A 25,596-nucleotide genomic window follows, 5' to 3' on the forward strand; every position below is an offset into this window, starting at 1 on the left:
AAGGAAAATGTACACCACACATCACACCAAAACGTTTCGCTCTAGAGGCTGTTTAAATCCTCTGTAAACGTTTACCCTTTCTAAAACTTTCTACATTATTTTTAAACTATCCTGATGCTAAAAGCTGGTTTTCTTTTCCATATTGTAGTTCCTGACAGGGCTGAGATTTGGAGATTTGCATCTGGATATTTCTATAAAAAGAATATTTCTATAAAAAGAACATCGATACACAGTCGGCTGTTGCTTTGATGAGTATAAGTATGTTTTCCATTGTCACACAGTGCATCTTACAGGCACAGCTGTGCCTAAAGCCTAAGACGAATGTGATTATGCTAACATGTTATTGTTCAGCAGGTATTATGTTTACCATGTTCAACATCTTAGTTTAGAATGTTAGCATGCATAACATTTGCTAATTAGTGCCAAACACAAAGTACAGCTGAGGCAAATGGGAGCTTTGAAGGTATTTAGTCTTAAATCCATAGTATAGATACACCTTAAAGTTATAGGACGCCTTAAAATAGATGACCTGATGAGAAGGCGAGGGGGGACATGAATGTCTGAAAAAAGATTCATCAAAAAAATAATCAAAGCCACGAACGTCAACCTCTTGGTGGCACTAGAGAAAACGTTAGGGGATCAATGCAATAATCAGACAGTAGGCTTCACCCTCTGGGAACCATGAATGTCTGTACAGAATTTAATGGCAGTCCGTCGAAAAAGATACTATAGATACATACAGTAGGGCCATGCCACTAATGTTGATAATAATAAATACTATACACCTGCATTTATAATTACTTTGCTTTTATCTTCCGCTCATTTAAGCCTGGTGTTGATTTGGTGGTACATGTACATGTTGAAGAGCTGACATATGCAGTGATTAAGATATATCAATTGAGTTAAATAAAACAACTAACGCTGTGTCTTCCCCACCTCGCCAGGTGAACATCTGAGGATGTGTCCTCAGGGTCCAACGTGTTGCACCAGCACCATGGAGGAAAACCTGGGCGGTCTGAGCGCCCGAGAGACCGAGGGACTGATTAAAGAGGCCGGCAGGTCGCTGCAGTCTGCCTTCAACGCTCTCCACAGGGCCTTCGACAGTAAGTACGATATGTGTGTGTTTGCAGGACAGAGATGCTCATTACTGCCTGCGCTCAATACCAAAGCGTCAGCAGTGGGCCCAGAGGAGTATGACATTAGTATGTTTGTTATTTGTGAATTTGTGTTTGGAACAAGCTCTGACTGTGCTTAGCGCTCAATACTGCAGCTTCAATATGCCTGCGCGTGTGTGTGCGTGTGTGTGCGTGCGTGCGTGTGCGTGTGTGTGCGTGCGTGTGTGTGCGTGTGTGTGCGTGCGTGTGTGCGACGTGTTTGTGTCCGGTGCGTCAAGGGGACCCCTGACTGGGTGTTATAATGACAGCGGAGTCAGCCAGACACAATGAAACGTGATAAGCCGATCCCCTGATCTCGAAAGGACACACATACACACGTGCGCACTCGCACACAAACAGAGGGGTGTCCCCTTAGGCAGCGGCTGGTTCAGCTAATGAGCAGTTGACCCACTGAGGAGCCGAGGCTGCAGATCACTGCACATCAGAGAGAGTGGGAGGAAGAAAAGAAGGAAAAAGGGGAGAAGTGCCACAGCTAACAACAGGACAGACAAATGCAGCGAGTGAGAAAAGTGTCATTAGTAGGAAAGAAACCTAGGAAAGAGTCAAAACAATGAAATGAAGAAGAAAAAGGAGCAGGAGGAGGGCTAGTCAGGGGAGAAAGAGGAGGACAGTAGTATTAGTCTCAAGGCAGCAGGCCACCTCAGTAGCAGTAATGTGGCCGCCCTTCTGGTTGTGGTTACAGCAGGCTGGCACTGGTCCAAAGCCTTTGAAGCATGAGGGAAAAAGCCCAGACCAATATACTGTAGAGACAGCGAGCTGACTCCCTTATTCTTTCTGTTTGACCTCTCCATCACTTTGTTCTCCATCTGGCTGCAAAGAAAAGTTCAAGGAAACCTTTAAAAGTGTTAAATAAATGGGCAGAAATTTAACCACATAGCATCCAAAGCCCTTTTCTATACACCATCTCATTCCTTATTTCTTTCTTTATGCTTCATGAGTATTACAATTGTGATTGTATATTTTTTTTCTCGGGTGTTTGATGTGAAAGGGGCTCATAACGACAAACAGAGAATTATCTCCCAACTCTGCAGTTTGCGTATTGATTTAACAGCCCACAACCTTTTCGTTGTGGTTCAACCTTTCCGCTCTCATTAGTAAAGTTCACAGAGGTAACAGGCAGCTCTGATAAACCCTCTACTTGCCCAGCATCAAAGAGCACATTGACAAAGGTAGTGGCTACCTGGGGAGCACCGTGGAGCATTTAGCGGCTCAGGAGTTGGTTTTCTGACTCCTTCCTCCTCCTCTTATTTCTCTGCTTATCAACTCTTCTCCCTCTATCTTTCCTTTGTTTATTGTCTTTTATTTTCTTTGTCTTCTCTCCGCCTCCAGCCTATTTCACTGAGCTGCATGGCCGCTCTGAGCGCTCCCTCCAGGAGATTCTGTCTCCCCTCGGTCCTCTGTACTCCCAGAACACCCGTCTCTACGGAGACCTCTATGCTGACCTGCGACAGTACTACCGGGGCTCCGCTCTCAACCTGGACGAGAACCTGTCTGAGTTCTGGTCCCGCCTCCTGGAGCGCACCTTTAAAATCTCTGCTCCCACAGATGTGAGTATAGAAGTTAAACCTTTTGACACACTTTGAATTGCTGGACTGGTGTACAGAATGATGAAAACAAAAGATAAGAATTAAAACAGTAAAGCAGAAATCAGAGTGCTGAAATCCTTTTTTTATATATTCAATTTAAATTCTATTCAGTTTATTTATATAGCGTAAATCATAACAGAAGTTACCCTGAGACACTTTTCATATAGAACAGGTCTAGGAACCAAAACATTTCCCCATGAAGAAGCTCTGGGGCATTACGATGGAAGGATTTTGTGAACTAGTTCTCCTGATCCATTCAGCTGCTGGCTGAACGGCCTCTCGTCAGTTCCTGCTTCTGTTCTGGCTCACAAAGAGAATAAACATGCAAAACTTCCATTTTTAGATGCATCACGCGGACCATTTTCATCTGTTATCACTATTAAATGCGAAACCATGAGCTGATTTATGTTCTACCGGTATGAAGTGCATTTTGTAATCTCTTCTAAATGACATACTTTTTAAGGTTCGCGTGGCTGCTCGTGTAATCACAATAGTCCTGGCCTGGAGTCTGGCCTGGGACCTTTGTTGCGTGTCCCCGTCCGTCTGTCTCTCCCTACATGTACCGTCAGCTCTCTCATGCACGCTATCTAATAACGGAACAACAGTTGTGGCACAATTATTGCTACCACTAAATCATGTATCGACCACGACTAACTGTAATATATTGTGTTTTGTTTACAGTACAATACAGGAACAATGTTCATGTCATCTTAAGTCAAAATAATTGTGCCTGGTTCTCAGAGAATAAACACACTGGTTTGTTTCTCCATTGCATTTTGTATTCATAGTCTATATTTACAGAATGCTACAAATGAAAAAATGCCAAAGACACTAGATAATAGTGTTTAATCAGTTTACAGTTGGCATATGGAAAGAGCCATTTATATGGTGTTTGTATGCAAAGTAGCGATGCAAAAATGTTTTGTATTTAGTCAATCTGTTTCTGCTTTTTATGTGTTGAGATTTGACAAAGAGTGCTCTCATTTCAGAAATGATGTTTTAGCAGTTGCAAAGACACTGTAGCACTCTTCACCTACATTTTGTCTTCTTGTCACCTCCTGTCTGGCAGGTCAGCCTGTCAGAGGACTACCTTGAATGTGTTGCTAAGCAACAGGAGACGCTGCGGCCATTTGGAGACATCCCACGGGACATGAAGGCGAAGCTGATCCGGGCTTTTGTCACAGCCAGGTCGTTTGTCCTGGGGCTGATAGTCAGCGGAGAGGTGGTCAGGAAGGTCTCACAGGTGAGAGAGTGTGTGTGTGTGTTTGTGTGTGTGTGTGTGTGTGTGTGTGTGTGTGTGTGTGTGTGTACATGAGACGTAAGGAGAGACACGGAGTGAGTCAGACAGAGAGAGACAGGATGAGTTGTTGGTGTGACAGAGACAGAGTTCAAGAGTCAGTGTTTGTGTCTTAGTGGGAGAAAACCGTGTGTGTGTGTGTGTGTGGGGGTGTGTGTGTGTGTGTGTGTGTGTGCGTGTGTGTGAGTGACACTAAGGCTGCTGGGCTGAGTCCCAGGAAAGCAGATATGATGGATGCATGGTCGTCACACCCTAACTGTCAGAGAAAACGTCTCCACCCTAAAAATGAAAAGAACAACAAAGATCATCAAGAAATGAAGCGTCAGACTCTGCCATCAGAACAATGTTGTCAAATTACGGGTGTGATGATGTCTTTTCAGCTCTCGGTGCAGTTTTCCTCCCAACACTTGAAGATGCAGTGTGTCAGATGTGACTGCGTGATTGTTTTCTTCTGTGTGTATTGTTGTGAAAAGGCTATTGTTAATATTTGACACCGCTTACATACTCACAAAAACATTTTTTACATCCATGCCCTATAAGTAATATGCTAGATTTACTGTATAAACTCTATCACAAATTCTGCAATGTACAGGACCATACCAGTGATTTTTCAAGTTTGAACCTGTTTCCCACTACTCCCATGTTCAGTTCTTCACAACACAGTTAATCATTTTGCAAAATGTTCTACTATCTTTTAGCAGTTTATATTAATTTCCCATTGATGTAAGAAACAAACCACGTTCTTGAAACTAGCCTGAAATGTGTAATCTATCACAGCGAACATCATGTCTGCATGAACTCTTAGCTGCATTATCGTTGCGTCCAGACTTTTTGTATCAATACTTCAACAACATTACCACACAACAATAGTGTAACATGAGCAATAGCAGAAGCAAGTGTATTTCTATAGCACAGTTTGTACACGGGGGCAATTCAGTGTGCTTTGCATAAATGAAAACAAAAAGGAACATCCACACATATAGAATATGATTAAAAGGTAAAAAGTACATAAAATACTAATTAAGTGAAGGGCAACATAATTAAAACATAAACAATATAAAATAAATACAAAGTACATACATACAATAGAATGATTCATCATATTTGATCAATCATGGGTACATTGACACAGTGAGGGATTATATACAGCTCAAGTCTGTAGACAATTTTTCATACTATAAAAATCAATGGATGCATCCAAATATCTAAAACTGTCTAGCATGGATTTTAGAATAGTCGCCACAATGTAGTGGAAATCTTGCAAACTTACTGGCGTGATCCCTTCTCTCCCTGCCCCCCATTGTGGAGGTGTGCCTCCATCACATCTGTGCAGGATAGTGGTAAAACAACTCCACTGTGGAACTGGACACCTTTTCATGACTAGCGAACATAATCAGAAGCTGACAGTGTAACAGAAACCATGTACTTTCTAAAGACAAGGAGGGCTGTCACTGCTTTCTTGTTCAGGTTGTGTTCCTTATAGTGTTACCATACCGCCCTCTGCTGTTTGTCCTTATCTTTGGGCTATTTGTACGCCATCGTGGAGTTAAATACACAGGGCCTTGTATGAACAAACTCCTGCGATATTAAATTCCCTTCTTTTACTGCTGGCCCTGAGGTTTGTGATGCTAACTGTTCTGTGGAACCTCCGCAGGTTCACCTGAGTCCAGAGTGCATGAAGGCCCTGATGAAAATGGTTTACTGCCCCCACTGTCGCGGCATGGCCTCGGTCAAACCCTGCTCCAACTACTGCTCCAACGTCATCAAGGGCTGCCTGGCCAACCAAGCTGACCTGAACCCCGAGTGGCAGAATCTTATCGGTGAGTGTCAGCACCCTGAACTAAGACATTGTGGAGTAAAGCTAGATCATCCAGATGTACTTAGTGTATGGACAAACATTGGTCCTCATGCAAGAACCACTCGTTTACAAACAGATTCATTCTCATGTGGCACATACGAATGATTTAAGAGAATTTGTGGAATTCAGCAATTTCCTTCCACTGACGATAAGTTTATTCGAATTTTCCCTTTGGGAATTAATGAGTAGTCCTCATTTTGAGCTACAATTATAATGGCTTAATCTGAATTAGTTCATAGTCAAGATATCATAATACAATGAAATATATAACTAAGACAAGCTTGATAATTATGTCTTCTCCATTTACTGAGAGTTCTTTTAACTGAGCATTTGTGATTTTATTGACCAACACGGTACCTTGCAGTAGTTGTCAGGATATTTCTCTCACTTCAACAGCTACTTCAGGTACTTTATGGTGGTCACTGTTCGTATCATCCTCTTTTGCACCCAACAATGAAACTTGTCCATCCATATATGGCAATTTTAGCAGCGATGATAGTGACCACATCTCAGGAACATGAACAGGTGGCTTTCATCTGGAGAAATTAAGCGATTTACTGACATGTTTGTCCAGTTAATAAAGCGTCGGGTGAATTCTACTTGGAAGTCTTGCACAAGCAAGTATGACAGATTTAAGCTAATAATACGAAAATGTTCTTGCATGAGGTCCACTGAGTGTAAGTCACAATGACGTTAAGATTAGAACTGCAGAAAAAAAACTGAACATGCATTTTAATGTGGTGCATAGAAATGTATCCCAAAAATCCTTCTCCCTCTCCATTCAGACACCATGATCCAGGTGGCCTCTAGTTTCAGCACGGAGCCCAGTCTGGATGTGGTTCTCTCCTCCATCCCGGCTCGAATCTATGAGGCTGTTCACTTCCTGCAGGAAAACATGGGCACCTTCACAGCAAGAGTAAAACATCTCACTTTCATTCGTCACGTACAAAAACTTCCCTGGGAGCATTTTTATCTCCAATCAAATGCCGTCTTACCTCTTACCTAAAGACGTGTCACCTCTTTATCAGATTGTCTCATTAAAGCTACAATTGGTCATTTCTTTGTCATATTTGCTCAGACTGTCAGGAGATCCGGACATTAGAACACGAGACAGATAATCTGTGAATACTTTTTAGTGCTCCTAATGGCATTTGCAAGATTCCACTGCCAATCAGAGCTGAGGGATCTCTTAACGTGGCTGCTCGTGAAGCCCGTGAACTCTGATTCAACTGTGAAACTAGGCAGCGCTGGTCAAATATGAAACAGGATTCTGTTACTGTATTGCCTGTTTTTGTGCCTCAAATGTTTTCAGGAACATATTTTAGTGCACTGTTTGGCTGTAAACTGCTCTGGTTGTTTTTCTTTGGGTAAAATCTTGCATATGCCATTAGCCACACTAACATGAGGCAGAGGAACATGATTATTTGTTTACAGATTGTCCGTCTCATGTACTGTCAGGACATGAGACGGACAATATAACAAATATGACAAATATGTTACCAACTGTAGCTTTAAAGGGCATGCAAAAAGTTATTTAAAAAATCTATTATCCTCCAGAAGCATTTGCCTTGAGCATACCTGAAGCAGAGCTCAACAATGTGCTCTAGTTTGAATGGGATCAACGTCTCACCACTGCTTTGTATTGGTTTTATAGATGCATCCTTCAAATAAGGCTTGGCAGCATTATTAATTAAATTGCATGGCTTTCATACTTTTACAGAAGAATATATCAATGCCCATTTATGAGACAAGCAGTGAGTGCCGCCATGAACAGTCTTGGTCTTGTTTTTAAAGCCGAGCCGCTCTAATCTTCACTTTGTTAAGTGCAGTTTTCAAGTGTGTTAACTTTCATTTTAACATCTATGTGAAGTGTAACATTTCCATTTATATCTGCTTTCTATCATACTTATCACTGTAGGCAACGTCAATGCTATGCTATTGGACACATAGGCCATGGTTGCTCACATGGCAACCAAACCAAATCCTCACAGTTTGAAAGACTCGTCGATGGCGACATCTAGTGGATGTTTTTAGTTCCTACAAAATGTTGTACTACAGACCAAACAATTTTATATGTCAAACTTCAGAGTTCACCGCTTCAAGTACGTGTTTGTGTTGATGTGCGTCTGTGTATCTGTATGTTTATGTGTGTGTGTGTGTGTGTGTGTGTGTGTGTGTGTGTGTGTAGGTGTACCAGACATGCGGAACTCCAGGTGAACCAGGAACAGGAAGTCCCACTCCCCATGAGCAGAAGAAGAAGAGCGGCTCCCTGACCGCATCTGAGTACAAACCCTCTCCAACCGCTGGGCTCAGATTGGAGATGCAGGTGTGTGTCTACCTGTGTGGATGGGGAGATATTATGAAAGAAGAGTGTAAATGTGAATGTAAGGGTCTGTTATTGTGAGAAGCGTTGTATCATTTTTTGTGAAAGAAAAGATGCACTATGTCATAGAAAACCTGGAATGTTTGAACCACTTAGTGTCTTATGTTGAGACTTCATTCCAGGATGTCATTGTCTATGTTGCATTTGAGTGCCTTTGTCAAATGCATTACAATGGATTCTACACTTTGTGTACAACACTTAATCCTTTCCTTATTACTTTCTGAAAGGGTATTTAAGATTTAAAACCCTTGACATACGAAAACAATACTGTCTCTGTCCTCAGGTGTCAGATCTGTCCAGTAAGTTGAGGGAGATGCGGCAGTACTGGACCCAGCTCCCTATGGCACTTTGCAGCAAATTGGCAGCAGGAGGTGCTGGTCAGGATAAATGCTGGAATGGCATCACCAAAGCCAGGTGAGGAAGAAACCTGCTCCAGGAAAACGGTGCTTGTCACTGACTGATCACAAGCTTGTTTCGGTTTAAATTATGACTTCAAGCACTAACTCCATCCATCCTGCTCTCCAAGAATCAAAATGCTCCTCAAATCCAGACTTTGTCTAGATTCTGTCGACTAGATTTCATTTAAACTCAGCATTGAGATTCCCACAGAAAACTGGATTGCAGAGAGTTGAATTAAAGGCTTTTAACGTCTGAAATCTGTTCAGCTCAAGTTGTATTCATGCAGCGCGGGAAATGGTTCATTACAGAAAGACAACTCATGTTCTTCAGCACTTAAAAGCTAAAAGATACTCCTGAGGTCAGGAGTATAAAGCGATGAAAGGGGGCGACTAGCTTCTGGTAAAGTTGCTTTGATACACGCCAGTTCTCTTCTTGTTGAAGGCCATGTGTATCCTTTGTGTCACAACAAAGAGGCAACAAGCTATTTCTTCTCAGACAACAGCATTGAATGGAAATGTATTCTATAGTATCATGAACTGACATTTCTTCCACATACAGCAATTCAAAAGCTCGTGGAGATTCACATCCTGCAACACAAGCAGTCATGGCCACACACGAACAACCCCAACGCCTCCCTAATCCACGCGTTACAAGTGATTCCATGTTGATATTTATGCATGTTGTGTGTGTGTGTGTGTGTGTGTGTGTGTGTGTGTGTGTGTGTGTGTGTGTGTGCTTGTGACTGTGAAAAGGGCCATGAAATATAGATGAAACGCTGACTGCGTTTGACAGATACAATAAATGATTGTGTCGGTGTGGCAGAGTGAATTGTAGCAGTTTGAGACTCTACAGCGACATCTCGTGGATTTCTTAAGAGCTCAATAAATGTCACACACACAATTATAACTAATAAATTCTCAGATGCAAGATGGAATGTAGTGTTGGAGTATGGAGTTTTAATAGGGTTACATGAATTCTGTAGCTGCAAGAACATAAATTGTGTGTGTGTGTGTGTGTGTGTGTGTGTGTTTTTTACCTCTATCTTTGTGAGGACAAAGAGTTTTAATCCTGAGGACCTTTAATTTCTCACTTTTTTCAAGGGAAATTTGGGAGTTAAAGCAAGGCTCAGATCTTTCATATGACAGACCTTGCTTACCGTAAACATTCCTCCTCTTCACACTCATGACAATGAAGAGATCCATGAAGAGAGACTTGGTTTAAGGATCGAAGTTGGATTTACATTTAGATTGGTTAAGGTCAGGGTAAGGATAGGTTTGAGCAATCATTCAAAAATATTGTATTTGCACTTTCAATGAAATTGTATCATGACGATACGATGACATTGTATAACAAAGGAAAATAAATACAATTAAAAAAGAGAATCAAAATGATTGTTAGTAGTTAGGAATATTTTTGTTCTGTTAATAGTTTTTTGTGATATGATACATAACTTAAATATGCTAAATTCAGCTATTTAAACAAAGCACAGAGAAGCTCAGACTACAACACACTGAGGGAGAGTGACTGGATTCTCTGCTCAGGTAGACATTACTGCACTATTTCTTTACATTACAAACAGTTGTTTGATGCAACATTATTGATCTGCATATTATATAGAGACTCTCTAAGTTTCAAGCAATAAAAAGCCAAAAGCTCGATCTTTATCTCTGCTTGAGGCTATCAGCTCGAGGCTAGTGGCATAACACACCCGAATCTCTCCACTCGAACTGTCAGTGATTGAGTTGCATTGTGGGTAATGAAGGCACCAGGGTTTGACAAGAAAGAAAAAAGCATGGAATAAGACAGACAATATGTCTGGTCCTGCTGCATGTTGTTGTTGTTGATCCTGTTCTTTTTTTTTAAACTATCCATGGGAGTCAAACAGTGTTGTGGGAGTGTAGAATCGGTGGAGCACTCTTGTCAGTAAAGGTTCCTCACAAGTGCAGAAGCACAAGCATCCGTGTGTGTGTTTGTTTGCTTGTGTGAGATTTATTTGTGTTCTTCAGCCTATCTGCTGACCAGGCGCTGTCAGCACAAGATGACATATGTTATTTAATAAAATTGAGCACAGTTGTGCAGAGTGAGCGCAAGCATGTGTTTTCAAGTTAACGTAATATTCCAATAGAGCTATATACCCTTTCATTAACCAGATCTTCTCCCTTATAACCATACAGATTTGTTTTTTCTATCCCTGCTCTCCTCCAATCAGGTACCTTCCAGAGGTGATGGGTGACGGCCTGGCCAATCAGATCAACAACCCAGAAGTGGAGCTTGACATCACAAAGCCGGACATGACCATCCGGCAGCAGATCATGCAACTCAAAATCATGAGCAACAGGCTGAAAAATGCACTGGATGGCAACGACGTGGACTTCCAGGATGCAAGTGGGTCTCTTTCTAATATTTGAATGAAAGATGGTGTTAATATTTCGTACACGGCACACCTTTTATGTTGTGTTTCTGCCTTTCACAAACTCAAACACGCACATATACCCCTGTATGATAGTATTTAATGGTCTGATGCCCTATTTTAAACCAGAACAAATACTCCCAACTGACTGATCAATGTAATTAGAATATTGATTCTATTCATGAAGGTCAAATGGTGCCCACTCAGTAATTAACACTTGCAAACTGAAAAGTGGGAGCTTAACAGGGGCTATTGAAGGTGACATCTTTCTTGTTTTCCGTCTCACTCCGATGACCTCCCTAGGTGATGACATCAGCGGCTCAGGAAGCGGGATGTGCGTAGGTGGCCAGTGTTCTCGGAACAGACCGGGATTGTACGCCTACGCGCCAGACAACAACCGGGTCAGAGGCGCAGCCGCGTCTCAAACCCGCCTCTCCGGCCTCCTTCTCCTGCTCCCTTTGGCAATCCTGCTGCTTCAGCGATGATGGACCGCCGCTGCCTCCAATCCGACTCTAAAGTCTAGAGGAGGGCTGAACGTCGGGATGGACCAAAAGGGGTTTGGTGGGGGGGGGGGAAGATTAGTAACGTAACTTTGCCAAAAAATGAAAATGACATTTTTCGAGTATGAATGGACGACATTTTCTTTGAGCAAGAGAAGCAAAACTTGACAGTGACAATGTTCTTTTATTTAGTTTTGCTCAGTTTTAATGTCTTAGTTCGGGTGTGATTCAGTTTGTTGAGCTGGTTTCAATGGATTGTTGGAAGAAGATGGAGATGACGAAGGTGACGAAGACAAAGAGAATGATGGCTGTGGATGACGATGAAGATAATGATGGTGATATTGATTTATTGACGCTCTATCAGGTCCATTCAGCTCAACTTTCCAGTCAGGAGGTGGCAGAGCTCAGTGTTTAGTTCCCCGATATGTGGTGCGTTCAACAAGGCTTGTTTTTTTATATTTTAGTTTTTTAACTCAAGTCGAGGTTGTCTACCTTTACAAACATTGTGTAAGTTGTAAATGTGTGTGTACATTAGCTAAAAGACTGGCACCATATTGAGCCATGAATGTACAGTATAATACTATATTGGCAATGAATCCCCCCCCCCCCCCCCCCATAATCTGTGATGTGGTCGTCCAGATGTTTTGGTGTGTGTTGGCATAAACATTAGGATTTATTTCAAATATTGCAGGTAAATTATCCCAGTCCTGAAATGTATTTTTGTTGTGATTTCACCTCAACCTAACCATCTCGGAAGAAAAAGGAAATGACGAACCTTTTTAACAAAACGAGCAGTGTCATGAAAGCCCTTGTAAACGAGCACAGACGCGCAGTTTCCTTAAATCCATTCGTGACGCACTAATGCCAGAGAGGACTCCTTGTTGAACGCACGCCTGCATTAAATAACTTTAAATGAAGTCCAAGCAACACAGTGGCTGATCTACAGCAGGTCAAACCAAAGCACTTGTCACACTGTACACTTTTTTTGTTTAAATGTTTTGACATCAGACCCCCCCCCCCCCCCCCCCGAGTACGTTGAACTTTAGTGACAACCCTTTCACAATGTTTTGCAACTACATATGTTAAAGAAGAAATATCAACACTAAGATAACAAATGTTTTGTACAAACAGTACAGGATATGTGCAGAATATTGACGTCATGTGTACAATTTGCCTGGTGATACATCATTTACTCGGCATGCCTTTCTTGCAGTCTACACTACTATACCGGTACATATGGGACTCCTGATTCACACAAGTCTCTTGCACATACACACATTTACACACACTGGGGTTGTGTATGAAGCAGATTTTTATTCATCGCTGTATTTAATCACACATTTCATTCATTAAACTCTGTTTGATTGTTGCAGTGGATTTTGCCACGTATATCTTTTGATTTGATTGTTTCTGATTAGCATCCATTAATAAGAAGGAAGCTCTTTATTTAAGGTCAGAATTGTATGATGTCCTCTGTGGCTCTGGATGCTGGAGCTTTCCAAAAGTTTGAGAAAATAAGCCTGAGATGGCCTTGGGAAGTCATCAGCTAGGGCTTGGAGGCTGAAATGTTGTGTGTTATAAACTCGGGACATCAAATTTGAAATACGTGGGTTTTTACCGGGCATGGAGGGTCAAACTAAATGATTGAGTTGAGCCTCTGCTGCTTCAATTTGTACCATTTTTTCACCACACTAGTAGCACGTCTGTAAATTGTTTCGTCACTTTGGTCCTAAGTGAAATATCTCAGCAACCTTTTGATCTATTGCCATAACATTAGTGTTCGCCAAGCATCCTAATGACTTTGATGATGCCTCGACTTTTCCTCAATGGCACTGCAATGAGGTTGGCGTTTGTGGTTTTAACTTTTAATCCGCCGCCATCAGCGGGTCAAAGTTGACACGTGTCCAGTGCTTTTATTTATGCCCAAGTACCTGCAAACCGCATTACATTCCCATGAACCTCAGCTGTGCGTAAACCAAAGGTAAACTAAAATGATGTAAACAGTATGCCTGCGTGGCATCATTTAGTATGTGAGCAACGTTATTGCGAGCATGTTAAAATGCTGATGTTTACACTGTGCCCATGTACTGCCCCACAGAGCCAGTAGCATGGGCACTTAGTGTCGTTCAAAAGTCTCTTACAAGTTCCCTTAACTTTATGGAGGTGCTTTCTGTTCCTCTCAGTGAAAAGCCATCTGATCCAGCTTTTCATTGTGTATCCAGGAATCTACCCATTAGCCACAGAGATATGACCAAGCACCAGTTGCTGTTGTCTTCACATTGCCTGTGCCTGATGCTCTGTGGCCACCAGATTTACCACTCACTCCCTGATTTCGCACTTTTTCTAGAAAAGCTCAATTTGCCAGCTGCACTACGGCTATAAATAAACATATAACTCTTTGTAACAGGCGCTGACAAGCCTCATGTGGCCCTGCTGGAGAAAAAACGGGGCCACGTGTTGTGTGTGGGGATGACAATCCTGCACCAGTCCGGGGATTTGGCATTAATGAATGATTTATTTTCCTGATGCGTGCAACATAATGAAGCAGAGCAGCAGGCACATGCACAAACAAGTTTCTGTCTTTAAATGATGGGAAAGTCTTACATCTTTTAGTGTACAGGGCTCACATTTCATTTCTCAACACCTGATCTGAACATCTGTCCCTTTTCTACATCGTGTGTCTTTCCTGTATTGTGTCTTGTCCTGTAATTGTGAATGATGTGGAAGTAAAAGTGAAATCTGAACTGAGATTCAATGAGAGCAGCCACAGTCTACCACACTGTTGACTTTCCTTGTCTAGACATGACGATGTATCGACGCTCAGCAATCAAAGAGTTGAGCTGTCCGTCTCCGATCGCCATGTTGAGTCCCCCAGGTGGGAGTTACCTCTGAACAAAACAACTCTTGCTGCACAAATTCAAGAAATGTAACGTAACTCTGGAGACAGCTTAAACATAATCGTTCTGCCCGTGTGGCAGCCGGCAGGTCTAGAATTGATTTCTGGGTCTCCAACGATTTATAATGCCTCCGACTGCTGGCTTTAAGATAAGAAGCATCTCCCTCTCTTTGTCTGCCTCTCTCTTACACACAGACATGAAAACAACTCTACAATACTGGTCAATGTGTACAAGGATGCGAGAGCCACTGAATAAAGGGGATTGTGGCAGTGGTACATGGTGTAGTGACACGAAAGCTATACTGACAAGTGAAATGTACTGTCTGCCCAGCAAATGAACTGTCTGAACTGGAAAATGCAGTGTCACAGCAATGATCTGAACTGTCGTGCTGTTCAGCAGCTTTCCCCCTTTAATACAGACAGTGTAAGAGACAGGAAGCTGCAGGAGATGAAGGAGGCGAGAGACAGGACAGAAACTTCAAGAGTAAATTGATCCAAGGCCATCAGGGGCTGAAATGTAACTTAGTTCAACTTTTAGCTTGTTGTTGCAGAGGGCCAAAAAAACTTTTTCCTATTTCCGGTTCACTCATTGCTTCATGATACAGCTATTGGGGATGCGCATATCCTACTTTTTCTCTCCTGTTAGCAATTTCAGTAGCTCAAAGCACCAATCAAAGACATGATGCTGTGTTTTCTTCAAATTTAACCCGATTTAAATCTTTTTTTAAGTAAGATGGCGTGAAGCTGGTGATTGTCTGTGGCACTGAAAGCTGGATCAGTCGTGACTGAATGACTGTGAGTGACTGGAAAGAATAAATTCATGATGACATTCACAAATAAACGCTATTTAATGTCACCTAGTAGAAAATACTGCTTCATTTAAGTAATTAACCTTTTACCACCACCCACTGTTCTGCCTGTGGGATGCTGAGAATATGAAGAAGTTTCACAGACAGCGAGGGTTATTACAAGTTACATAAATATCAGCATGTACTATGTGTTGGATATTTTTGGGGGGGTAATTGTGGTTACTTTAAAAAATAACTCACAATCCAGGGCAGTCCAATAGTGTCTTTAAAAACGTTACGTCTAAATGTATAAACAATATTTTGTTTTTTTTTATTTAAATGGGCCGACTCCAAAAGGGAAATGGGTGTTAAAGGTTTAAAGTTGATAGACTGGAAGGTTAAAGGTGCAGTGTGTTGGATTTGGCGACTTCTAGCAGTGAGGTTTCACATCGCAACAAACTGAAACTTCTCCCGCGGGTCAAGTGTGAAGTAGAACTACGGCGGCCGACATGAAAATGCAAAGACGCAGTTGGCCCTAAATATCTAAAGCCAGTGTTGGTTTGTCCATTCTGGGTCACTGAACAGAACCCGCTCCGCATGTAGCTACATATAAAGGGCTCATTCTAATGTTAAGGAAACACAACAATTCTTATTTTTAGTTTAGTTTAGTATTTAATCAACTTTAATACATGTCCCACAAGTCTGTCCCAGTACACCAGGACTTTCCAGCCGTGTTGCCTTCATCAGAGTGGTGTCTGACTACTGGTATACTGGTAATAATGTGACTTATAGATCATCATCAATTGCCGCAACAGAAACCTCAACTCTGGTGAAGGCATAGCCGAAAAAAAGGTCTGGTGAATGAAGTCTAGTGTATCGATGAAGAGCGGTGCTGTGGTTTTGTTCTGATGGACTTGTGTGTAGTAAGTTGTCAAAAGTCAGTTTACCTCTTGCATGTAGACTAGAACACTTACAATTCATATTACTGCACCATGCTTAAAAGACCGCAACTGTAATCCTCTCCTGTCTTTAGGCACGAGACGCGTCCTCTTCATGGACTGTGGATCCTCTCAGTTGAATTGCTGTACTGCCGTCTGACCGCTGGGTGTCGCTGTCTCGTCACACAAAGCCGCCACGCTGGGGTAGAGCGGAGACCTGTCCATTGGGCATTCATCGTAGGTCAGGTGGAAGGGAACGGGTGATTGGTTTACGATCCGCCATACTGTCGCCTGATTGGACAGAAAGGGGCGAGAGGCGAGAGAGCGCCGGAGATCCACCAGCGAGTGTATCCGCTTCAGTCCCCGCTGACTCTGCCAGTGAAGCACACACATACACGCGCACCCCCCCGCCCCCCCCGCACCCCCTCCCCACACACACACACATTGGGGGCTGAGATGTGACTGTCAACCAGAGGAATACAGCGTGTTTCTGTGGGATTTTTTTTTTTGGTACTGTCAGCCGGCTAACGAGAGAGGACAGCCGGGGAGTGATTTTGGCCATGCGGGCCACTTGGGTTGCGGTGCTTCTCTGTGTGATTACTTCGGTGTGCGCAGTGGAAGGTAGGTGTGCAAAGAGGGGGACATTTGTCGGTTCCGATGGTGCAGGGTGACGGCTTGAATGAATTTAACTGTGGTTAAAAAGCTGTCCTGTCAACTGACCTGCTTCTTATTATCTTTGTTATATTCTCCTGGACTTTAACTTTCTAACATGCACTTACATGTTGACATTTAGTCTGAGTGACACTTCTTTAGGATTTATCAGGATAAGTTTTCCTTGTTCGTCAGGGTATCGGGTTTCATATCGGGTTCATTTACCTCTCGACTGTGGAATTGTGGACAGTACAGGAATGCAGCTGTGGCTTATTGGAGTCACAGCCCGCATTTCTGTATGATATGAAATTACAAAATAAGTAAGCTACAGCCTCTGTGTGCTACTGCTCCAGCAGGCTCTTCTAAAAATGTTTATTCTGCATTTATACAATCATCTAATTGTCTTCTATAGTAAATATATAATAATAATCTTGAGGGACACAATGTACATGCAAACTGCTACCAAGCATTAAATAGCATGATAATATGTCCTCCAATATTATGCATTATGCCAATTATGCATTATTATGAAGTTAAAGGCTTGAATTACACCAGGTATTCTCCCATAATCTAATTGCACTTTGTGATGTCCTCTGTTATGCTGAAGCATATATTGTGTGGTGTTTAGTATTAAACATTATTGTGTTTCTACCTTCTGAGTGCACTGGAGTATTAACACACTCGCTGCTGCACACTTGGAGTGGCAAAGTCAATCATAATTATAGCTCACAGCTGTAGTAGCAGTGGCGGCTGCCACCTTCCCTGCTCCTCCTCCTCCTCCTCCCGCTCCTACCCGACATCACCTCCTGCTCGTTTTCCAAACATAACCTGCTGCCTCTTTTGTTGCACTTCTCCAAGAATGATCTCCTCCTGCTACTTCTCCCAACGCATCACCAGCTGATGCCCCTGCTGCTCTTTAGCTCCTGCTCCTCCACAACCATCTCCCGCTGCTGTTGCTCCTCTTTGAGCATATCTTACTGCTGCTGCTGCTGCTGCTGCTTCTCTGCGAGGATCACCAACTGCTCCCTCTGTTACTTCTCCTCACGCATCTCCTGCTGGCAGTGCGTCTCTCTCCAATTATCTTGCTGCACCTCACCAAGTGTGACCTCCTGCTCCTTCTCTCAATGCATTACGAAGCCCCCGCTGCTCCTCGCCCAGAATACTGCTCCACCAAAAGCATCACCTCCCGCTGCTCCCTCTCTGACAGCTGTAGCTGCTACTGCTCCTTCCTAAGCATTTACTAATGCTCCTCCTGACATTTCTTCCCAAGCATCGCTGGGTTGTTTCATCCTAAGCGTCACCTCCTGCTTCTCCTTTTCCAAGCATCCAATTCTACTACTTCTCCTCTTTCTTAAGAATAACCAAATCCGCCTCCAGCCACTCTGCAATCCTTGCCAGCTCTTTCTTATGCTCCTCCCCAAACATGACTTACTTACTTCTCCTGTTGCTCCTCTCCAAGCATCTCCTACTGGCGGTCCTCCTGCTCGTCCCCAAGAATCGATCCTGCTGCTCCTCTCTGAACATTGCCTATAGATCCTTAATGTTCCTTTCAAAGAACCACTCATTGATGCTCCGGCTTGTTATCCCCAAACATTAACTGCCTCCTCTTCCTCCTCAAGCATGACCTCCTACTAATTATCCCGCTCTCCCCCAAACATCACCTACTGTTTTTCCTATTGCTCCTCTGCAATTATCTCCTCTTCCTGTCGCCGGCCATGCATCACTTCCTGCTCCACCCGCTGCTCTTTCTTACACTTTACCTGCTGCTCCAGCTGCATTCCTTGCTCCGACATCCTCCCTCTCTGTTCTTCCCGCTGCTCCTCTCCCACTCATATCTCCTACTGCTCTCGCCACTGCATGCTCCCCCACAAGATCCCCCTCCTAGGTCCCAGTAGCAGCATCTCTGTTTGTATCTTAGTTTAGTTCAAAGGGATAGACATCTCATCCATTGTTGTATCAAGGCCAAACAGACGGTCATTTTGATTTAGTCTGCTCAACCAACATGTGTAAGTGTGTGTCATCTGTGTAGCCGTTGGATTTTGGATTGAACTTGTAGCTGATGTCACCCGATGGAAGCATATATAAGGAAACAGCAGGGGACCGAGACAGCTTCCGTGTGCAATACCAGCAAGTCATGCCTAAAACAGTTGCATGATCGCCGTGTATGTCTGATCAAAGCCAGTTTAAAGCACTGTCAGAGAGACAGGGACCCATGTCCTCTACCGCGTCTCCTCCTGTTCCTCCTCCTGCTGCTGCTGGTGCTGCTGCTGCTGCCTTACGGAAGCGCTAGATTAGTCTGCTGCTGTGTTTTAATGGTGCGCGTAATGACGGGCTCCGTAGTGAGTCCCCAACATTATGAGACATGTAAATGAGCAGGTCTATTTTGATTAAACAGAACACTGTGTGTGTCTGTGTGTGTGTGTGTGTTTGTGTGTGTGTGTGTTTGTGTGTGTGTGTGTGAGAGAGTGAGGTAGGAGGTTAAGATGGAGAAGAGAGACAAATAGGTGCCGTGTGGGTGGTGGGTTGTTTTGTGGTCATGGTGGCCTTTTCATGGTAAGTAGGTGCTTAATGAACTGATGCAGAAGCTGATCTGAGTCTGTTGGTGTAAAACAGACTCACTGCTGATGACACAGTCACTGCTATTATCTCTGCTCTGTGAACTCTTTCACACTTCTCTGTAAACTTTCAGACGTTGCTTTTTGCAAGAGCCCGATTGATATATTCACCGGGCCGATATTATTGGGTGATATTAGCCTCTCACGGATATATATATATTTAATCCGTTGTAGGGCTGCAACTCAAGATTCTTTTATCAATTTGTCTGCCGATTATCTTCTTAAATGGTCAATTAATGGAAATGTGGGAAAAATGTCCTTCATGGTTTTCCAGAATTGTGTCTGGGCGATATGAAGATATATATCTGCAAACAGTTTGAAATGTCTATTATTTATATGTTGGCATTGCAGAGCCCCGCGCGCCGAACCACAGATAAATAATTAGTGTACAAAGGTGTAATATTCAGTTAATTAACGCTTTATGTTGTGATTCCCAGGCCCAGCCCACCCAAAACAAGAAGAGCTTGTGGAAACAATCTTTTGAAGTTTGTTGAAAGTGTGTGCCTGTAGGTCCACACTACAGGTATAGTTAGAATCAGTTGTCATACCCGGCACAGTGTGCCTTTTTTTCTTCTCCACCTTAAATGGACTCCAGACTCCAGTACACATGATAAACTAATACATTAAGGCTGCTTAAGTAGGAACAGTATCTCAGAGATACAATAGTCAACGGATAAATGAAATAATCGATGGAGAAGCCGTGCATTCTCTTTGTGAATCTCAAAAGCTGATTGCCATTCACTTTAAAAATCCAGTATTAGTCATACTTGAGTGTTTTCTCTATTTGCCTCTGTCTTTTTCTGTTTCGCTTGAATCTTCTTTCTGCCCAAACCCTGCTGACTGCTGCTGCATGAAGTGAGTACGTTGCTAGATTTGAAATATTTTTGTCTTGATTATATCTGTTGTTTACAAATATACCCGGCAGCAGCTTTTTGAAAGCCTAAAGTAAGGCGGTCTTTGCAGATTCGGGCCAAAAATACTGGAAACGTTTGCTCTCAGGTATGAAAGTGTAATGAAAACATCCGTCTGGCTATAGCTGTTTGCTGTCATCAGCGTTGCCTGCACAAATACACTGACCTTTTACATTCCTTCAGGGCTTACACCTTTTCATAGATCCCAAAATGCAGTACAGTAATCCATATTTTGACCCTGTAATTTTGAAAGTCAATGCAAAACCTGACCCAGCGGATATTGTTCGGTATGAGTGCTACGTATCCCACAAACAAGCCCTGGGAGGGGTGGCAAAGTCATCTGTGTCTGAACCAAACGCCCAGTCAGCAGCAGGCTCTGTCACTGAAATTGCTGATTTGTGTCAGTGTTGAGTGTTGAGAGGTCGAGGAGTTAATTTCTTTCGACTTTTCCCATGCAAGAGCTGCTACTGTAGTCGGAGCCTAAATGAGCTGTCCTGAATTTGTTTTGTCGGTGCGGCATGACGCCATGTAAGAAATGCACTGCACATATGATTAACTGCACAAATCATTCTGCTCCTACACGTAAACTATTTTGGTCCTTTCCCCCCCCGGAGCCGAACACGTACGTGCGGAGCCCCATCTGTCATCTTCTGGGAATGCTAAAGGTTAAATATCGTAGATCCGTTTTGTTTATGTTGGTATTAACGTGTAACAAGTGTGTGTGTGTGTGTGTGTGTGTGTGTGTGCGTGTGTGTGTGTGTGCGTGCAACTAATGATGAACACATTATTTCCTCAGGGAAACCTATCACATACTTATTGCAAATAGACATGCAGATGATACACTGCACGTACACAGCACTGCCGCCACACGTACCTACACACACACACACACACACACACACACATACTGTACCCTGCACCATGCTCTGCCAGCTCATGTTTTAAAGATGTGGTTTCTATATTCATCTGGTGACAGGTTATCAATGTGACAGACACATTGTTGAACTGGGGAAAAGTAGGAGCCTGGAAGAAGATCCTTCACACCGGTCCTGAGGCTTTTTGCTCCAGTGTTTCCCCAGTCTACTTTTCCTCAGGGCCTCCCGTCAGTATAAAATATTTATTTCCATGTAGCATTCAAATTGTTTCAGAATACATTTTCTTCTGTAAGGTACTTGGAAGCTGTGGGGATATTTACCTTCTGCTGAGAGACTCATATTCCTGGGCTTTGGTGCTGTGTGTGTTTCCCACAGTGAATTGGGCATCAAGAAGCAATTTCTGATCAGTAAGTCTGGTTTTGGAAACTCTGCTTCCCTGATCCCACACGGGCTATCAGACCGCAATATCACAGCTTTCAGTAGTTCAGGAAGTCATTTCCAAGAAAACACGCTCAATGTTTACTGAGGTGTGATTAATAACTTCTATGAGTGTGAAAAGATATCCTTGACGATGTATCTTCACAGCTTGTCTGTGAATTTTCACACAACTCAACAATCCTTCGAGCATTCGAGGGAGAACTTGTTGTGATAAGTCAGTCGTGTCAATTACGGAGGAAAGATAGCTTTTTCTTCATGCGTACTGTTGGCAGAATTTCTGTACCAAATGTTTTGGTCACAATGTTCATCTCTGTCTCGTGTGGATTGTGGATGAGATCTGTGCAACTTGATGGTCAATAGTTTATACTGTAGCTGCAGCTTTAGCTCGTTTTCCAGCTAGTTTCTCGCTCATTTTTTGTTTTTCATTGTAACTGAATTACATACAGAGACCTTATTTGGCACTTTGTGCTCGCAGTATTGTGACTAGTGACTAGTGACTGATTCTAGGATTCAGATAAACAAGAGAATGTAAAAAACACAGTATCACTATGTAGAGGTTACAGGTTTAGCTCCTACAACTTTCCAAAAGTCCTTAATTGATCTTAAATAGCAGAGAATGCAATTACATTACAGTCATTTAGCAGACGCTTTTATCCAAAGCGACTCACAATTCAGATTCATACACCGCAGGCACAGCTACGGGAGCAATGTTTTTGGGGTTAAGTGTCTTGCTCAAGGACACATCGACATGCGACTAGTGGATCCGGAGCTGTTGAAGGACGGCCCCGCTCTCCACTTAGCCGCTGTCGCCCATCAGTGGTCGGCACATACAACGTAAACCTGTAACCTGCTGAATACGTTGGCAACTTCCAACAACTATATTGGACTCTGCGATCGTTTTGTTCCAGAGCTGATGATGGAAGTAACAAACGAGTGAGCCAATCTCTTGCTTGCTTCTCATCACCGTTGAGAGTTGCACATAAGACACCTGTTGTTGTTGTTCTTGTGTAGCATTAATGATCTGATAAACCATATAATAACCGGATATTGGAACAGTGCATATAGACTTGTGGACTTGCAGATACCCAATCCAGTACTTTAGGCTGTATCTGAGGAACTTCTGATACTGGTATAGGTATCGGAACAACTCTATGATAAGACCGATGTGCATGTTAAGTGTGTGCAAACAGCTGCCTATTTAAACATCAGTTACAGAGCAACAATAGCATTCATTACAAGTCGTCGTTTTGTTCACCTGATGAATCTAAGATCAATGTTCTCCGCCAACTCCTGAGGAGAGTATCTGTCTCTTTTGCTGCTAATTGCTCCACTGCGATTTCACAAGATAGTTGCACATTTGTTCTGCCGGTCACTTGCGCTTTGCAGACAGTCTACTGTCGGTTTATCAGGGCTTAAATAAGGTGGAGCATTTAGAGTGAACCAAAAGACCCAAACAATGAACTGAGAGACACTAAAATGCTCAGTAGCGCTGAGGGGATCATAGAGCAGCTTTCAGCTTGACATGGAAAATCTGCGCTGGTGTCTTATACCTCACCTAGAAAGTGCTGTGAAACGAGACAAGTCGCTTCTCCTGCAACCTGCTCAGTGAATATACGGTTCATATTAACAACAGTCAATCAGTCTCTAAGCACCTTTATTACAAACATTTACCTCCAATCACTATTTCTCCTCCACAGCTGCCATCACTGACATGTTTCAAAAAAAAAAACTAAATTGATTTTAGCTGCAGAGAGAAGCAGAAGGCTTGTGCATAATAAAACACTTCACCACCCAAACTCCTCAGGTTATTTGCATAACAAACCGGTCTAAATAGATTATATTTCCCTGATATGAGACTATAATTGATACAGAGCACTGGTGGGCAGAAAAGAAATGAAAGAATCCTTTGTTTTCACCTAAAATGCCCCTTTTCCTTTCACTTGGATCCATTATGCTGTCACTTCAACTAATTTGCAACTCAAAGAGTCACATCAATACACCGCCGTAGTAGACAGATGGAAATGGCATGCTCCTTGAGTTGTTCTGGCTCCTCCACATGCAAGGTAAGCGATAGCAACAATTGCACCTTTGCTTCAGGCTAAGGCAAAACAATTTTGTTCCAGGCAAAGGTAAAACCATTTCTCTACACTCTTGCAGTAGACTTCACCAATAGATAAACACCTGATTTCATCTTGACCTCAGGCCTCTCGCTGACTGCTATACCTGCCGGCCGTAGAAAAGAAAAAAACAGGGAGAATGAGAGAATTTGAAATATGCATTTACTTCTTTTGAATGCAAATTAGGCATAATGGGAAAGAAAGATAGCTCCAGATTGCAGTTCTTTTAGATATCCTGGAGTGATGGCACGGCACCATTATTCCACCTCAGAAGTGTTACATGCATATTCTTGTGTGGTGCTGGCTTGAAGTATACAGAACGTTAAGTAATACACTTTAAAAAAAAATAATATCACAATTACATCCAAGAACAATGAGGACAAAGCTGGTTGGAATGCGAACACGTTTTTATATTATGGCTGCAACTAACTATCCTTTACATTGTCGCTTGATCCCTGTTATCTGTTGAAATAATTGCATGGTTTATAATGTATTATAAAATACCCATCACATGTTGAGCCCAAGGTGACTCATTTAGACTTGCTTGTTTTTTTTTGTTGCTTAAAGAAATGATTTAAAACCCAATTTTTTCTGATGAATCAATAAGTTATTCGGCTGTTGTTATTTCAACACTAGGGTTCATTTAATTTGCGTGTTGGGATTGTTTTCATTCTTTACTCTCAAGCTACAGTTTGGAAATCAAGAAATGGAAACACACTTCATCAGTTTAGCAGTTAATTGCCCACCAATCTCAGAACCCATCGGCAATCGCTGTGTGACGACAGATATATTTCAAACCAATAAAAAGCTAAATCATCATCAGATGCTAGCCGGTGTGTTCCAAGATTGAATTTCGGCCAATGCGTTCTGCCTCTTTTGCTCTCCATATTGATTGTTCATTGCATTCATTCAAAGCCTGATTAGAAACAGAACTTATGATACCTAAACCTTGTCCTGTTCTCTTTAGCATATGAATGCAGAATTTGTTGACAGTAATTGCATACAATCAGTAAGGCATAACTGAAAGCTGTTAAGCTTTTGTGATTACATTTTTAATGAGTAACGATTACAGTGTGAAATTCATGAACATTTCGGTTACTAATCCCAGTAACAGATTGTTCTCTGTCGCACCGGGAGCGTGATGTTTGTTTCGTGTTTTCTTAGTGTTTAGCGGACAGACGTGTCAGCTTAGCTCGAGGTGTGGGGAGGCGGTTCGAGGTGAAATGCTTGTCCAGGTAGCTCCACGTTGTCTTACTTACATGCTGTTTTTTTGTTAGCTTGCCAACGTCGCAACCTTCAACCAGTAATCACAGGGTTGATCAGGTTTGGAAGGTGTTTACAGTCCCTCAGCTTCACCGAGCGGACAGCCTGTGTGCAGTCACTGGGTCTAATGCTAAGTGTCCTGTGACATAAGCTAGATGTTTGTGGATATTCCTCCAAACTGTAGACTGAAAATGGTTTTACATGTGTTAAACACAGAACGTGTAACATGTGGGTGAGGAGGGTTTGAAGTCGTTTAACAGCATCCTCGATGGGACTGAGTAATGTAATGAGTGGGATAACATAACAAATTACCTTTGCTGTTGAGTAACAGTAGTATCGGAGTATTATTGAAAGTACTCCCTTCTATTCGGTTGTGTTCTTTCCTGTTCTTCCCTCTGTACGCTGCATACTGCAGCTCTGAGCTTTAGACCTTTATAGCTCAGCATATGATTGAACATAATGGCCCATTATTTATTTGCTGGTTGAGAGTGGGCTC

At 42.6% G+C, this 25,596-nt stretch overlaps 2 protein-coding genes across 2 annotated transcripts in view; both read left to right on the top strand.

The window, feature by feature from the left end:
• Positions 1-12,983, top strand: part of gpc1a (glypican 1a) — a 34,012-nt gene extending 21,029 nt beyond the window's left edge. The window contains exons 2-10 of the mRNA XM_079158591.1: positions 945-1,103; positions 2,505-2,722; positions 3,831-4,004; positions 5,713-5,878; positions 6,702-6,832; positions 8,105-8,242; positions 8,583-8,713; positions 10,908-11,083; positions 11,412-12,983. Coding sequence (XP_079014717.1) covers positions 945-1,103; positions 2,505-2,722; positions 3,831-4,004; positions 5,713-5,878; positions 6,702-6,832; positions 8,105-8,242; positions 8,583-8,713; positions 10,908-11,083; positions 11,412-11,593 — 1,475 coding nt within the window. The 3' untranslated portion in view covers positions 11,594-12,983. The remainder of the gene's footprint in view (positions 1-944; positions 1,104-2,504; positions 2,723-3,830; positions 4,005-5,712; positions 5,879-6,701; positions 6,833-8,104; positions 8,243-8,582; positions 8,714-10,907; positions 11,084-11,411) is intronic.
• Positions 12,984-14,410: 1,427 nt separating this feature from the next.
• The window catches only part of LOC306694888 (ephrin type-B receptor 1-like), a gene marked incomplete at both ends in the record, with an annotated part of 76,318 nt that continues 65,132 nt past the window's right edge, over positions 14,411-25,596 (top strand). Inside the window, 3 exons of the mRNA XM_079157932.1 lie at positions 14,411-14,483; positions 14,587-14,593; positions 16,751-16,851. Of these exons, the coding sequence (XP_079014058.1) occupies positions 14,411-14,483; positions 14,587-14,593; positions 16,751-16,851 (181 nt within the window). The remainder of the gene's footprint in view (positions 14,484-14,586; positions 14,594-16,750; positions 16,852-25,596) is intronic.

Source organism: Pholis gunnellus (genome assembly GCF_910591455.1).
Source record: "Pholis gunnellus genome assembly, chromosome: 4".
Lineage (NCBI taxonomy): Eukaryota > Metazoa > Chordata > Actinopteri > Perciformes > Pholidae > Pholis > Pholis gunnellus.